General features: G+C 45.2%; 1 protein-coding gene across 5 annotated transcripts in view; it reads right to left on the bottom strand.

The window, feature by feature from the left end:
• ZBTB7C (zinc finger and BTB domain containing 7C) overlaps positions 1 to 17,055 on the bottom strand; it is a 235,269-nt gene that overhangs the window by 95,464 nt on the left and 122,750 nt on the right. For 2 of the 5 annotated variants that reach the window (XR_014012872.1, XM_081212894.1), the window contains exon 1: positions 2,593 to 2,913. The exons of 1 other annotated variant lie outside the window; for it this stretch is intronic. Coding sequence is in view for 1 of the 4 variants with exons in the window: in XM_081212894.1 (XP_081069020.1) it covers positions 2,593 to 2,726 (134 nt within the window). In the remaining 3 variants the exon portion in view is untranslated. Of the gene's footprint in view, positions 1 to 2,592; positions 2,914 to 17,055 lie in introns of those variants that run through there. 2 more of the 5 variants (XM_081212895.1, XM_081212896.1) reach the window with 2 other exon arrangements.

The raw sequence follows: 17,055 nt of genomic DNA, 5'->3' as shown, positions 1-17,055 counted from the left end.
GAAACTGGGAGAAACAGAAATCGACAGTTTTGTCAAACTTGGGGAATAAATACCACTGGACTCGGGGCTAACCCATTCAACTGCCGTCTTAAGCCTCTGTGTGTATATTCCCTGTGTATTCCTGCACTTAACTCTTGCTACACCTGCTTCTTCCTCTGCCCTCTCCCTATGTTTTTAGCTCCCCTTTACAAGGAGCAACCTCCTTGCTTGCCTGTGTTGCACAGGAAAGCAGCACATATAATGGCAGCACTGTAAATAATATTACTAATAACGTCAACAGCAACACTAAAAGACTTGCTTGTTTGGCTCGCGCAAGATCTTTCTACGACGCGAACCGATTTTGTCAGAAAATACAGAGAACCTAGAGCTACCGCCCACGTTTCGCCTAGAGCAACAGTGAAAGCAAAATCCGGAGAGTTTCTCATGCAAAAGATGTGAGGAATTTGGGAGGAAAGCAAAAAAAGGTTCCGTAAATACTAATAAACATTCATGGGGTGGCAGTGGCAGTTGAACTTCCTGCATGTCACAAAGCAATCACTGGATTTTTCCTAAAGAGATATTCGAGGAGAATTTTGAGCTTCTTCCTCAGTTAAATTTCAAGGAAATGTTCGGTACAGCTAGCAACGTTTTCCAGCAAAGTTTGAGGGAAATGTTAAGCCTCTGAAGTCTTTGGACGAAAATGGGTGTTTGTGTACAAACATGATAAACACATTGTTTTGTGTGTGTGTGTGTGTTTGCAATTTCTTAACAGATATCCATGAGACGATTGTGCCTTAGAAATCCCAAGAGTGACAAAAAGTTCAGTGTCCCTAATTTTGGTGTGATTTAAGGAAACCCACAGTCCAACCATCAATGGATTGTTTAAATAATCTGTACTCCAGTCCAAGCAATTCCTACAAGACTGATGATATCAAGCTGCTCTTTACTAAAGAAACCGAACAACGCACTATTCACGAAAGGCCATATAGCAGTTTTCCACGAAGATTTCAGGTACGTATTATGCAGAAGAAGAAAAAAGCAAATGTATACATCCTGGCTAAGGAAGGGGAACAATTTGATTCCATTTACATTTAAAAGTGAACCTGCCTGATTTGTAATTTACAGAACAATACGCAAACTGAAAAACAGCCATCTTCTTAATTTAAAAAATTCGCACCTCTGAATTTTTCAGGGTACTTCTCCAAGCAAGTAATCTGTACAAAGAGGCATATAATGGACTGTGTGCATCTATTATTATTGACAGCATACAAAAATAAGTTATTTGGGGGGGGGGGAATGCTTTCCAAAAACGTGTTTATCAGGGGAATTGAACACAAAACTTCAGGAGTAATTTGATGGTGAACTTTCACAAGGGATTTTTTCTTTTAAAAGAAAAAGAAAACAGATGTAGAAATCTTAAGAATGGAAAAATGGGAAACATAGATTGACAGATTTGTTCATCTCGAATCCTGACCTCATTCAGGGCTCATTCAGCTATGAGAGGCAAGAGGTTAAACTATCAGTTTAATGATCAAGCACATCGCTGCGATTTCTATGTCACACCATAAGGTATAAAACATTATTTTCACCATGATGATCCAGAGAATGTTTGCAACATTTTTTTTTAAACCAACATACACCTATGTCTGCAGTCCTATACACACTTACTTGGGGCCTACTTCTGAGTAGACACACACAGGTTGAACTGTGAAAAGACAAAGATGAGTACCTCATCTGTTTCCTAGTATCTGATTTGCAAAAAGGGAAAAGCCACACAAAAGTTGAACAAAGCTATTCACAGGATATTCCGTCCCGAGTTTCGGATCACAGTGACACAATGGTTATAAGATAGTTTCTTGTTTTCCGTACATAATGACAGACTTCTTCCCTGAGAGCAGTGGAACCAGTCGCTCTGAGTGGCTTTTTAAACTACAGCCCTGAGCATCCGCAACATTAAATTCCGGGGTAAGTCTTTACTCTACATGTTTGTAGAGGCACAAAGGAGCATAAAGGCGACCGTCAGATATACGAATCAAACCCCGTGAAAAAGGGAGATTCAAACAAAGCTGAAAGAGACAATTTTGTCGGATACAAAAATCCAGTATGCCCAAACTCACAGTAAGACACTAAAACAACAATTTATGTCCATGCCACATTTTAGCAGCCAAAAAAGAAAAGAAAAAGAAGATTAAAAATAATGTATTGAATCCAACATGGGGGGGAAACATGCAAAAATTGAAGATGCTGTTACTATCTGCTGGGTTGACGTCAAGCCAAGACGCCAGTGTGTTTTGGAAGGATTTAAGAAGCACTAAAAAGACAGGAGAGAGAATCACAGCTTCTCCTTTGAATAGCAATTAACAAAACATGTTGGCTGTGATAGACTGTAAAAGAGAACAACAAACCGAAACACGCTATGGCACTTCAGGCAGACTGGAAACATTTTTTTAATTAACCAAATTAGCCTCTGCACAGAGAAGACAGGATGCTTCCTTGTGATTAAATAAACTTGGAAGCACTGAAAATAATAAACTCCAACCACCCTTTCTCGGGGAAAGAGCGAAGCAGGGGAGAGAGAGAGAGAGAGAGAGAGAGGAGACTAGCCTGACCTACCTCCGCAACTCTTTCCTCCTCCTTTCCCCTGGAGCCTTCAGTCGTAAAAACGTGCTGTTCTGTTTTAGAAAGACATCTGCAAAAAGGCATTCTCCCCGTGCGTCTGCAGCAGAACGTAGTAGCTTGTCCCTCATTTGAAAGAGGAAAGTTAAGCCCTTCTAGGAGCGGTTTGAAGGATTCCTTCCCACCACTCCCTCTAAACCAAAAGAATTTGGCAGCCAGCCCTGGCTCTCCACCTGTACGAAAGGCTTAACAGTACGCGGGGGAAGCTAGCGCCTGTTTCGGATGCTCCCTTCTCAGCAACTGCCTTCTTCTGAAAAGACTTTCTCTCTCTTCCCTCCTTTCTTCTTAAAGAAAGGCAGGCTCTTGCCCGGGCTTCTGCCATCTAAGCAGCAGTTTTGCAAACCGAGAGCACAGGCTCCGAATAACTAACTAGGCAAAGGGCAGATTTAAAAGGCAGATATACTTAAAACATAATTAAATTAGGGGAAAATGCAATCAGTAACACCTTAACTATTAAGAATGCATTCCTTCTGTGCAAATTTAAAAGACATCCGTGGATCACAGAGAGCTTAATTTACACACACACATGCAATATGCCATAAAATATCTATGCCATGCAAGGTTTAAACCTATTGTACTGCAATATATAGTGAACTGTGTTTGGGGTATGTGTTTAGAGGGGAGCAGGGAGGAGATTGTTTGATGTAGGTTTGCCTCTGCTAACCTGGTTACAGATTACAATGGTACCTCAGGTTAAGTACTTAATTTGTTCCGGAGGTCTGTTCTTAACCTGAAGCACCACTTTAGCTAATGGGGTCTCCTGCTGCCACCGCGCCGCCAGAGCACGATTTCTGTTCTCATCCTGAAGCAAAGTTCTTAACCTGAAGCACTATTTCTGGGTTAGTGGAGTCTGAAACCTGAAGCATATGTAACCTGAGGTACCACTGTACTGGTTACAGGGAACCAGGCAGAGGGCCTTCTTGGTAGTGGCACCTGCCCTGTGGAACGCCCTCCCACCAGATGTCAAAGAGGAAAACAACTACCAGACTTTTAGAAGACATCTGAAGGCAGCCCTGTTTAGGGAAGCTTTTAATGTTTAATAGACTATTGTATTTTAATATTCTGTTGGAAGCCGCCCAGAGTGGCTGGGGAATAAATAAATTATTATTAGTATTATTACTATTACTATTATTACTATTATTATGCCTTCCAGAGGTTTTGACTACAACTCCCATAACGCTGGCTAGTCCAAAACTTCTGGAGGGTTTAGCGAAGGCAGATACAGGGCATTTTAAGGGTAGTAGATTTGGGACGTTGACAGCGTATGAAACAGCAGTTGCGGAGGGATCTAGCCAGTTAGAAGAAGGAAAGGAAAAATGGGTGAGGAGGGTAGAGGCGATTATCTGGGCAGGAATGTGTGTAGGAGATTACTAGTTCTAACTGCATCCATCCCAGGCTGAATTCCTGCACGTAAGGGACTGAACCCCTAGCCTGATAGCTTGATAGCACATGCCATGCTATTATTAATATATATAGCACAACTGCAGTAAAAGTGGTAGAATCCTGTGGTGGTAGAATAACAGACCCTCCAAGTGTCCCTATTTTCCAAGGACTGTCCTGGATTTACAGAAGCCGTCCTGGTTTCTGATTTGATCCTGGAATGTCCCACTTTTCCTTAAAGGTAAAGGACCCCTGACAACTGTCCAGTCGCGAACGACTCTGGGGTTGCAGCGCTCATCTCGCTTTATTGGCCGAGGGAGCCAGCGTTTGTCCACATACAGTTTTTCTGGGTCATGCAGCCAGCATGACTAAGCCGCTTCTGGCGAACCAGAGCAGTGCATGGAAACGCCATTTACCTTCCCGCCGGAGTGGTACCTATTTATCTACTTGCACTTTCTGGGGTGCTTTCAATCTGCTAGGTTGGCAGGAGCAGGGACTGAGCAACGGGAGCTCACCCCGTCGCGGGGATTCGAACCGCCGACCTTCTGATCGGCAAGCCCTAGGCTCTCTGACCACAGTGCCACCCGCATCCCACTTTTCCTTAGGACGTCCCTATTTTCATCAGAGAAATGTTGGATAGTATGGAATAGATAGTACCACTACATGTTTGGGAGGTCTTTTCTTTTGAATGCACTACCACATTTTTATTTTTATTTTTATTTTAAATACCCTTTAAAAGCAGCAACAAACTTTTGCACCAAGGAGAAATTAGCTCAGCTCCTTCCCTCTTGTGCTAGCTTCCTCTTCCAGGGAAGAGGGTGATTTGCTTTGCTTTTAAATCTAGGGGTTGCCATATGACCTCTTTTTCCAGGACACATCCTCTTTTTCATGGGTATGTAAAATGAAAGTCGTCATAGCGATCCACAGTTAAAAATTGAAGTTGGCAAATGTGTCCTCTTTGTTGCTCTTCAAAATATGGCAACCCTAAATCTCCAGTCTGTCATATTCTGTTCTACCACCTCAGGAGCAATTTACCTCTTAATTCCCGTCTCATTATGCATGCTTGGACCGCCAGCTTTCAGCTTCTGAGCTATCAACTTGGAAGATCCCCATTGAAAACCCGACTTTACTATGAACCATTCTTTGGGTGCCTTTAGGCATGTCTCCCCTACTCCTCCCCGCCCCCAGCCTCAGTCCTTCCATCTGCCAAATGGGAGTGATAATATTAATCAAATTTATGAGGTTGCTGTAAGGACTGCCGAGATCGGAATACTCTAATTCCATGGAAAGGCTAAGTTTGATTACCCTTATCGACGACACCCAAAACTTTATCCAGCCCAAGTTTTCTGCTTGCTAAGGGCAGAACTCCTAAAATACGACCAGCCAATTCAAATGACGAACAAGCAGCAATCTGCGTGCTGACAAGTTGGGTGAGGCTTTACTTTAATTGCAGAAGTTGAATGCTTAGGGGAATTTTTTTAATTTTTGTTTTTTTAAAGGTTTTGGAATCCTTTGGTTTCTGAACGTCCTCTCCCACCTTTCTCCTACGATCCCACACCCAACCCGCTATCAGCAACTTCTCTGGCTACTGGCTTTCTAAGGAGTGTCTGGGTACATTAATCAGCAGAGCCAGTGCAAACCATATGCCTGCCCCGAGATAAGGTCCTAGCAAAATCTGGGCCATGTCCAGTAAATGCCAATCTACCCAGCCTTGGAAATGAAGAAGAAAAAAGAAAATTGCCTCCCAGTGTTTTTCCGGTTATATCGCCCTCGGAGGAATACACCCTTGTGTATATCTGCTCTTCCACCTCCCAGTTTGAGCCCCGACTGATCATGATTTCTGGGAGGAGAGTAAGTGTAGAAAGAACAGAAGGCTAGCATTGTAAAGTTGACCATGGGAGGAGACAAGCTGAAGGGCAAAACCCCTGGCATAACCAGCCAAAAGGCAGTAAAGGTCTCCCCTTAAAGGGCTGCCACATGGAAGATAGTAAAGGTAAAGGGACCCCTGACCATTAGGTCCAGTCGTGACCGACTCTGGGGTTGCGGCGCTCATCTCACTTTATTGGCCGAGGGAGCCGGCGTACAGCTTCTGGGTCATGTGGCCAGCATGACTAAGCCGCTTCTGGCGAACCAGAGCAGCGCACAGAAACGCCGTTTACCTTCCCACCGGAGAGGTACCTATTTATCTACTTGCACTTTGACGTGCTTTTGAACTGCTAGGTTGGCAGGAGCAGGGACCGAGCAATGGGAGCTCACCCCGTCGCGGGGATTTGAACCGCCGACCTTCTGATCGGCAAGTTCTAGGCTCTGTGGTTTAACCCACAGCACCACCCGCGTCCCTCTTAAGAGACCCATAATTCCTCTGCCAAGAATTCCCCTTTCCCCTCCATCTCCTCTGCTTCTCTCATTGGCTTCCTTTGCCTTATTAACTTTTCCATAATTTTTTGTTTTGAGTTGCCTCTCAGGCTGTTTGTCAACTGCACCATTTCAGCAAATTTTTGTAGCTTGTTATGCCAATCCGTTATTGTCGGGACTTCTCCTTCCTTCCACCCCTTTGCCACTGAAGTCTGAGCTGCAGCCGTTGCATATAAGAACACCTCCCTAAAGGCCTTAGGGAGCAAGCGTGTTTCCTGCGGCCCCAGAGGGTAGAGCCCGAACCAACAGAATCAAAACACAGGGAAGGCGGTTCAGATTAAACGTTGGTAAGAACTTTCTGGTGGCAAGAGCTGTTCGACAGTGGAATGCAAACTTATACTGAAATGGCGAAATTAGCTATTAGACGAAGAGGACATAATGGCGAGGCGTTAAAGGAGGAATAGAGACCATTGATGGATTATCTATCAAAGTATCACCCATGCATGAAGTCGAGGGCAGGATTTGAAACAGAAGCAGGGGATTACTGAAAGAACTCAGAATAGCAAAGTTCAGATAGTAAAAGCACATGTATTGTAAAACAGCTAATAAAAAGAAGTAAAAAACAAACATCAGGAAAGGAGGGGTGGGAAGTCAAGAAGAAAGTTATGTTGATGGTTTTTTTTGTATAGGATGGTAAATGTTTTGGGGTTTTTTGGAGATTTAATAAAATTTTAATAGATATTCCTTTTTTTCTAGAAAAGGAGGTGCAGGAACTCCCACTTTTTTTAGGAGCAGCCCATATAACCTGGCAAGTAGGACTAGTAATCGCTGCCAACTTTTCTCTTCCAGCCCGTAGTTCGCCGTCATTATTTTTCCAGCATGTGAAACAAACCACATAACAATCACATCATTAATTATACTATTACATGTGGCTACAGCTTTGGGCTTCCCCCAATGAATCCTGGGAAGTGTAGTTTGTTAAGGGTACTGAGAGTTGCTAGCAGATTCCCTGTTCGCCTCCCAGAGTTCCCTGGGAAGAGGGACTTATTTTAGAAGTCCACTCACCGCTTTTGGTGCTGTGACATTGCGGGACGGAGGAGGCTTTGCTGGGCCCAGATGGAGGAATTCAAACTGCTGTGCCCTTCCTAGTGGGTAGAGGAGGCATAAGCCCCACCGTCTATCAGGAACCAGATCCTAGCTTGCACCCTTCTTTGGCGAATGGGGGTGCAGGCTGGGACCTGGGCTGTGCCAGGGGGCAGAGCTGCTGGAGCCGACAGGGGGCTTCCCTCCGATCTGCCCCTTGCCCATTTAAGCAGCCTACACCTGGGGCTCAGCCTGTTGGTTCCTATGCCGGGTTTTCCTGCCCACCCACCCATGGTTTACACTGCCAGTCAATGACTTTGCTGTGGCTACGGTGGTCGCCGTTCTTTATGGGGCCGGGTAGGAATTAGCCCACCGGGCTAATTGGCACTGACCCGGTGGTTTTGCCTACCTCATAGCAATTGTCACAACTGGTTGGGCATTGGGGAAATCCTTTGTTTTGGACGGAGGGGAGGTTGTGGTCTCCGCCTGCCCCTCTAAACACTGGGGTATCCCGTTAAAGGGATCTGGGGGGAGTGACCATATCCGTGTGCCCAGGGGGGCCAGGGCCGAAGGTGCTCCCCCCCCCACGGTGGTCCCTGTGGGGTCACCCTATGAATCCCCCGTCTGGAATGACCACACATCATTTCCGGCAGGCAGGCTGGAAGTATTTAGTTTACCCCATGCCCAAACCAAGCTTCTTTTGTCTTTACAGTGGTACCTCGGGTTAAGAACTTAATTCGTTCCGGAGGTCCGTTCTTAACCTGAAACTGTTCTGAACCTGAGGTACCACTTTAGCTAATGGGGCCTCCTGCTGCCGCCGCATGATTTCTGTTCCCATCCTGAAGCAAAGTTCTTAACCCGAGGTACTATTTCTGGGTTAGAGGAGTCTGTAACCTGAAGTGTATGTAACCTGAAGCGTATGTAACCCGAGGTACCACTGTATTAAAAACATGATAAAACATCAAACATTAAAAACTTCCCTAAACAGGGCTGCCTTCAGATGTCTTCTAAAAGTCATATAGCTGTTCATTTCCTTGACATCTGATGGGAGGGTGTTCCACAGGGCAGGAGAGGAGTCTGTAACTTGAAGTGTCTGTAACCTGAGGTGTCTTTAACCTGAGGTACCACTGTATTCAATAAAACCGGGCCTGTTTTGACCCCAAACCAGTCTTATTGGTCTCTTATTTATATAGGTTTGGATATGGGGAGCCCGATGCCTGGTCCTGCCACCACTCTGCGAATTGTTACTCTGTGGGGGGAATAGGAACTTCCTAAAAATTCTCAGCACCCTTAACAAAGCACAGTTCACAAAATTATTTGGGGGAAGCCGTGACTGCTGGAAATGATATGATACTGCTTTAAATGTATAGTATGGACAGGGCCTTAAAGATTTCAGCAGGCTAAGAAAAAACTCCCCATCATTTTCCTGAGTTGAACTGAGCCACTGATGTATCTTCTGCTTATAGTCACAAAACTTTATTTCCTTCCTTCTTTCTTCCCTCCGCCTCTTTTTGCTTCGGGCAAACATTTAATATTGCTTCTCCCGAACTAAAATATCCAGCTGACCCGATTTCCTCCCTCTGCTGCCATCCTCCGTATTACGTCTCAAAAGTGCTCCAAGACTGAGAATGTATTGACCGAGTTCCAGTTGGAAATTAAACTCTTTATGGCCTTCCTACAAATCCAATGAAAAATATATACATGTCCATGAAGAAAATATGCTACAGTCAAAAGGCCAGCTCTTCTAATCGGCCACATTGCACCACCTGTTGTTTAATAGATGACCTGTCTTAGCAATCCAGCAGAACGGTGCATTTTTCACTCCAGGTTCAAAACGGAAAGACGTGGGTTTTATGCACTTCTAAGTAGAAGTTGCTGATAGCTGCAGTTGAGATTCCCCACGACACTAGTGGCAGGGCCAGAGACAACAGCGGACAGAGAGAGATGAATACAGTGGTACCTCAGGTTAAGTACTTAATTCGTTCCGGAGGCCGTTCTTAACCTGAAACTGTTCTTAACCTGATGCACCACTTTAGCTAATGGGGCCTCCCGCTGCTGCCACGCCGCCACCACACGATTTCTGTTCTCATCCTGAAGCAACGTTCTTAACCTGAAGCACTATTTTTGGGTTAGTGGAGTCTGTAACCTGAAGCGTATGTAACCCGAGGTACCACTGTACAAGGTTCACTTTCATACAGTAGGTTAGTTTCTGTTGGTTCAGAAAAGATATATGTGAGTCAGATTTTTAAAACACTGTTTATGGTTTATTTTGCTGCCGCCACAGACCACCATTTCCCCCCCACACACAACACCTCAGACACAACATTGGTGAAACACTGGGCAGTGGGGGGTGGTGCCCTTCCCAACCAGTGTTGACCCTCCTAAAGTTTTGGGATTTTTTGAAAGAAAGAAAAGAATTGTTTTTCTCTTTATAATCACTATTATTTGCAGGATCTTCCCCCCCTCCCTTAAACACCCACCCACCCTTGGTTATTCCATCACACTGTCACAACAGAAACATTGCTTGTGGGGTGAGGGATGTGGCGTGATGCTGAACTGTGAAGATTGGCAGGGAAGAGTAAATTAATTTCCTTAATTGGGCGGCTGGCTCTGGCATCAAGGAAAACCTGCAGCCCATTTGCATGAGGCTGGGACGGAAGAACTTTTGGCTTTAAGGAACTGGTTTTGGAACTGGTTGGTGGATGATGCTGACTCCAGAGAAGGAAAGGGCGTTGAGGGAAAGAGGCAGGGAAGGGTGGCTGTGGAAACTTGGGCAAGAGGAGGGAGAAACTTTAAGAGACCTTTCATTGCGCACATAACACAAGCGTACAAAGCGTTAGAAAATCTGCAAATTGCTGCAGGAACTGTGGAGAACTGAATTCAAAGTTGGAAAAACAAGAGACAGAGAGAAACAGATCTCTAAATAAACCAGGGTTGGTTTGGACATTTATAAACTTTACGTGGGGCTACCTTTGAAGGTGCCCCGGAAACTACAACTAATCAAGAATTCAGCAGCTAGACTGGTGACTGGGAGCGGCCGCCGAGACCATATAACACTGGTCTTGAAAGACCTACATTGGCTCCCAGTAGGTTTCCAAGCACAATTCAAAGTGTTGGTGCTGGCCTTTAAAGCCCTAAACGGCCTCGGCCCAGTATACCTGAAGGAGCGTCTCCACCTCCATTGTTCTGCCCGGACACTGAGATCCAGCACCGAGGGACTTCTGGCGGTTCCCTCATTACGAGAAGTGAGGTTGCAGGGAACCAGGCAGAGGGCCTTCTCAGTAGTGGCGCCTGCCATCAGATGTCAAGGAAATAAGCAGCTATCTGACTTTTAGAAGACATCTGCAGACAGCCCTGTTTAGGGAAGTTTTTAATGTTTGATGATTTGTTGTATTTTTAGATATTTTGTTGTAAGCCGCCCAGAGTAGCTAGGGAAACCCAGCCAGCTAGGAGGGATATAAATAAATTATTATTATTATTATTATTATTATTATTATTATTATTATTATTATTTGCACTCCCAAGGCTCAATGTTGAGGCAAAATCATTTTTTTAAAAAGTTATGTCTACTTGCCCTTAAACTATTGATTTTATAAGGCTGAAAGACCATCTCCTTCCCGGGAGATGGCAGCTTCTGTGGCAGCTCCTAAGTCTCTAAGTACCTCAGCCTTCGCCGCCTAATATGTATCATTCTAGGACCCACCCATCTCTTGCTATTTGTTTCAAACAGATCTCAATCTTGCTTTTTAAACAGTTGTGACGCGCCTTGGGACCTTAAGGGGAAGGGCGGGTCAATATTCACCACCACCTATATTTCGATAATTGTATTATAGCTACTTGTTTTTAACCTCTCTTGAATTGGCATTTTATATATATTGCATTCAGGTTTTGCTTTCACAAGCAGCCTATAAATGTCATTAAATAAAATAAAACACATCAATAAATAAAACCCCTTCAGGCACTGCTGGCTGGGAGTCCCAGGCAGACACACTTGGAGAAATCTTCTCACATGCTCCAAAAGTGACCTGGCGCAGGACAGATAGGATCTCTGTTGGATAAACAGAGAGCTCATTTATTTGGGTATATTGTTCGGAAGTCCTAAATAAAAGGGGTTTGAAAACGCCGGGCGCCCATTTCGGATGGACAATGCTCGGAAACGCGGAAATAATCTTCCCACTTGCCGTGGTACCACAGAGCTAATGAAACAGATGAATTATATATAGAACGGACCCGTATCGCTTCTCCCTCCCCACCTTCTGGGGAACATTCAGTCACACAATACGGCTTCCTATGGGCAGCGAACACCCGGCAGGGAATATGCAGCTTTGTGCTATCACTCTCCCCATCAGACTGCTGTCAATCGGAGCCCATAACTTGGCTATATAGTCTAAACACAGCGGGAGACTCACCCCAGTCTTGCATTCATCACCCGACAGAAACTCGCGTTCCCATATCCACCCTGAACTCTCCCCTCTCCTTCCTGGGATGGGTGGAGGTGGCAAAAGCGCAAAGCCTCATTGAGTCAAAATAAATACAGGCTTTAATAATAGTAATATAAAAGGGCAAGCTTTTGTTAAACAGAAATAGAAAGCCGAGCAAGCCAGCCCCTTGCAGGAAGTCCGAGTGGCCCAAAAATGCTGTGGTCACCTCGACTCAAAAAAGGGTAAGGGTTCAGAAAAGGGCAACAAAAATGATCAAGGGCTTGGAGCAACGTCCTTTGTGAAGAAAAGCTACAACATTCGGGGATTTTCAGTTTAGGAAAAAACGGTGTGTGATATAGGGGTACAAAATGGTGGGTGGTTTGGAGGAAGTAGATAGGGAGATTTTTTTCTCCCTTGCTCACGATACCAGGAGCCATCTAAGGAACCTGAATGTTGAATGATTCAGAGCAGACAAAATGAGGTGTTTAATGACAGAATGTATCACTGTGGATTAAACCACAGAGCCTAGGGCTTGCCGATCAGAAGGTTGGTGGTTCGAATCCCCATGACGGGGTGAGCTCCCGTTGCTCAGTCCCAGCTCCTGCCAACCTAGCAGTTCAAAAGCACGTCAAAGTGCAAGTAGATAAATAGGTACTGCTCCAGCAGGAAGGTAAACGGCGTTTCCATGCGCTGCTCTGGTTAGCCAGAAGTGGCTTAGTCATGCTGGCCACATGACCCGGAAGCTGTACGCTGGCTCCCTCGGCCAATAAAGCGAGATGAGCACCGCAATCCCAGAGTCGGCCACGACTGGACCTAATGGTCAGGGGTCCCTTTATCCTTTACCTTTACATAGCTAAATTGTGGAATTTGCTCTCACAAGGTGCGGTGATGACTAAGGCTGGGCGATATATCAATATATCATCCAAAATTGGTTTGAAGTCCATATTGTGATATTGGTTTCATAATTTTTGACCCAGCAATGTACGGCAAACCAGCTGCATAGCTCCATCCTTATTTCAGACATTGTGATACATCGGTATATTATGATGTTTAGCTGGTGATATATCGCACTATTGAAAACCAGATATCACCTAGTGATCACTACCAACCTGAATGGCTTTAGAAGAGGATTTGGCCAAATCATGGAGGACACGGCTATCAATGGCTACTTGCCGCCACAACAACTACTATATGTTTTACCTCCACTGTCAGAGGCAATATGTCTCTGAATACCGGTTGTGAGGAATCACAAGTGGGGAGAGCACTTTTGTACTCGATTTCTGCATGCGGCCACTGTGAGAATGGGATGGTGGACTAGATAGGCCTTTGGTGTGATCCAGCAGGCAACTACTGTATTAATTCTTTGTGAAATATGCATATTCTAGAGTGAAGGGTCCCTGGAAAAGACCCTAATGTTGGGAAAGATGGAGGGCACAAGGAGAAGGGGACGACAGAGGATGAGATGGCTGGACAGTGTTCTCGAAGCTACCAGCATGAGTTTGACCAAACTGCAGGAGGCAGTGGAAGACAGGAGTGCCTGGCGTGCTCTAGTCCATGGGGTCACGAAGAGTCATACACGACTAAACGACTAAACAACAAGAGTGAAGGGGAGGGGGCTTGCTATCTTTCGAATGCTACGTCGTATAATGCATGCAGACAGAGGAATGAGGAATCTCCAGAAAAGCAGAAATAATAATAATAATTTTAAAAGATGCTAGCTTGTTTTAATCACCCTCCCGCTGTATAGTTAACAGCAACCTGACACACAGAAATGTATCAGCTTTTCCTAATGTGGAGATAACGGGTGGTCAAAGCTTCAGCTGCCTGCACTGTGTGTGTCAGGTTGCGTTCAAGACATAGGCGGAAGAGCAGTAAACAAAAAGAGGAAGTGGCAACCCAAGATGCAGGCATCTCTTAGATCAGGGGTCAGCAAACTTTTTCAGCAGGGGGCCGGTACACTGTTCCTCAGAGCTTGTGGGGGGGGGGCGGACTATATTTTGGAAAAAAATAATGAACAAATTCCTATGCCCCACAAATAACCCAGAGATGCATTTTAAATAAAAGGATACATTCTACTCATGTAAAAACACGGTGATTCCCAGACCATCTGTGGGCCAGATTTAGAAGGTAATTGGGCCAGATCCGGCCCCCGGGCCGTAGTTTGCCTACCCATGTCTTAGATTGTGCCTGTGGCCCCATTGTGAGGTATGTCCGTAGCTCTTTCACATCATGTCATTTTGAATGCCTCGCCATGTCAAAATACGCCTTCTTCCCTTTTTTCCACACACCCCCAAAAAAGGTGTGTGGGGAAAGAGAGAGGGAGAGAGAGAGAGAGAGAGCACTCTGCTGGCCCCCTAAATCAAGGAAGGGGGAACCTGCAGCGCTCCATGTTGCTTCACTTCAATTCCCATCAGTCCCTGCTATAGCCGGGGTTTGCGAGAGAGGCAGTCCCACAAAATGTTGAGGGCCACAGTTTCGCCAGTTGTGACCTCCTGAGAGAAGGCTGGAGTCCAGGAGTTCAAGCTCCAGGAGCAAGGAGAAAGAAAGCATGGTTCCTCCACTTCTCTAACCACCCAATATATCTAACTTCTCCTGGAGGCTCCTGGCAGAAAAGACAAAGGCTGGAACTTGGGCTGCTCAGCAAGCCAGAGCTCTTCTCATTTATACTTGGGCCACCACTTTGCTTATAGTACTTGAGACACTCAGCACATCTGCTTTACCATTTAGGGGAATTTGTGCTCCTCCAGTGGTTGCTGGACTCCAGCTCCCATCAGTCCCAGAAAACTTGGTCACTGGTCAAGATTGATGAGAGTTGGAGTTCCAACAGCTAGCTCACACTTAAATCACTATTGTACAACTTCAACAGTCATGAATTTTCCCAAAGAATCCTGGGTGGTATAGTTTGTTAAATGTGCTGAGGGGTATTAAAGGTAAAGGGACCCCTGACCGTTAGGTCCAGTCGTGGACGACTCTGGGGTTGCGGTGCTCATCTCACTTTATTGGCCGAGGGAGCCAGCATACAGCTTCTGGGTCGTGTAGCCAGCATGACCAAGCCGCTTCTGGCAAGCCAGAGCAGAGCACAGAAACGCTGTTTGCCTTCCCGCTGAAGCGATACCTATTTATCTACTTGCACTTTGATGTGTTTTAGAACTGCTAGGTTGGCAGGAGCAGGGACCGAGCAATGGGAGCTCACCCCGTCACGGGGATTCGAACCGCCGACCTTCTGATTGGTAAGCCCTAGGCTCTGTGGTTTAGCAGACCCCAGTTCTCCTCACTGTGTTCCCTTGGAAGAGGCATTGATTGTCGCACCACTCTTGTAATTCTAGCTCTGTTAGGGGAAATAGAGGTTCCTCATCCCCAATTTAGGTCAAAGCAACGTCTGCTTTGCCAGGAAGCTCTCCAGGGTCCTGTTGTGCTCTCTCTGCCCTTGTAATCTGGATCCAGTTCCTTGGAAGCCAATACCTGTTGCCTGATACGGACCGTGAGGTGACAGCTGACTCCAGCTGCAGCCAAGCCCCATTCAGACTGTCCCTGGCACCCCTCAGGTTCTCGGATCATTTGATACAAGTCAGAAAAGCCCTTTGGCAACTGTCCAAGGAGAGCTACTGTGCTCGCCCGTTGACACAGAGAGCAAAGAGAACACTTTTTAATCGGTCTTACAGATGGTGATAGAGCGCAAGGGAAGGGAGAGCCTCTGAGCAATTTGGAACGCAAGCAATTTAAGACCTGCAGATCAAATACGGCAAGTTATTTGCTTGTTTCTGCACAAGAGGAGATGGTTCCAGAAATACCCTTGAAAAGAATCAAAGCACTTCTTGGTCCAAAGCCAACCTTTTCTTCCCGGCACTGTGTTGCAATTAAGCAGCCCACATGGAGTTCAAGTGCCAAGCCTGAGGGAAGGAAGGTCTTAACAGCAGCAGTCGAGTCTTCTTGGTTGGCTTCAAGAGCGTGAACTGAGCGAGGGATTCCCAAGGCTCAACTCTGAAGCCTATTTTCAACATCAGGGCCATTGAATGCTACACTTTCTTGCATGGGGTAGGGAGGTCCGTCAACCCGATACTTGAGCACTGATACTTCCATTGGCATTCCTTAGTGTGGATGGAGAACTTGTGGCTCTCGAGATGTTGATCTACCACTCCCATCATCCATTGGCCATGGTGGCTGGGCTTGATGGGAGTTAACAACACCTGGAAGACCAGATGTTCCTGTACTCTAAAGGAAGACTCAACACACCTCTTCAAAACTTGGCCACTCCTATTCCATTGGAAGATGCCGGCATGAAAAATATTACGCACCCACAGAAAATTTTGGTACTTTAATGGGAATTGCAGCATAATCTCTAGATAAGTTGTTTCTCCAATAGATGGAGAATCAGCCCTGAATCCCAAATGCTTTGTTAGAAGCTTGGCTTGAGCCCCTCAACCTGCTTCTTCCGTATGACGCAATGTCTGGGGCGATTTCCTCTTCCTTCACCCAATCTGGCTACGATGGTCATATAAGCCTTAGCAACATCTAGACTGGATTGCTGTAACACACTCTGTGGAGCTGTCTTTAACGACTGTTCAGAAACTTAGGGTATTTCCAAACACAGCAGTCAGGCTATTAACTAGAACCAGGCTATTTTTTTTTTAACTGCTCTTTTGTACGAACTACACCAACAACCAGTTTTTCTTTTTCAAATAACACGTATTCCATTTCATACTTCAAAGGAGTGTCAAAGCGGTTTACCAACATTGGAAAAATAACACAAATCCTCATTCTGTTTGCACTAGGGCCAGGGTATTTTCATGTTTGTATTCTGTTAAAAGAACTACGTATTAACCGTATTGTGATATGCACAGAATATACATTCTAATAAGAAATAATTTAGAAAAAAGGAGGGAAAGCATAGTTGTTAACAAACATAAAGGGCTCTTCTTATCAAGGATATCTAACAGGACATCTCTTTGGCTCACTTTCTGACCTTTATTCATTTAAACAGGTATTTGGCCAGGTTTTTATTTTCTTTTTCTTTTTTTACCCCACATTTACAATCTGCGCTTTTGATACTGATTATTATTATTTTTACTTTCTGCTGTTAATTGTCTGGTGTTTTTGTTTGCTTGCTTTAAAAATAATAATAATTCATTGACTATGGTAGCTCCTTTGAGTGCTTAACCAT

Source organism: Podarcis bocagei (assembly GCF_964188305.1).
Source record: "Podarcis bocagei genome assembly, chromosome: 11".
NCBI classification, from domain to species: Eukaryota; Metazoa; Chordata; class Lepidosauria; order Squamata; family Lacertidae; genus Podarcis; species Podarcis bocagei.
This window is presented reverse-complemented; position numbering and strand designations above follow the sequence as displayed.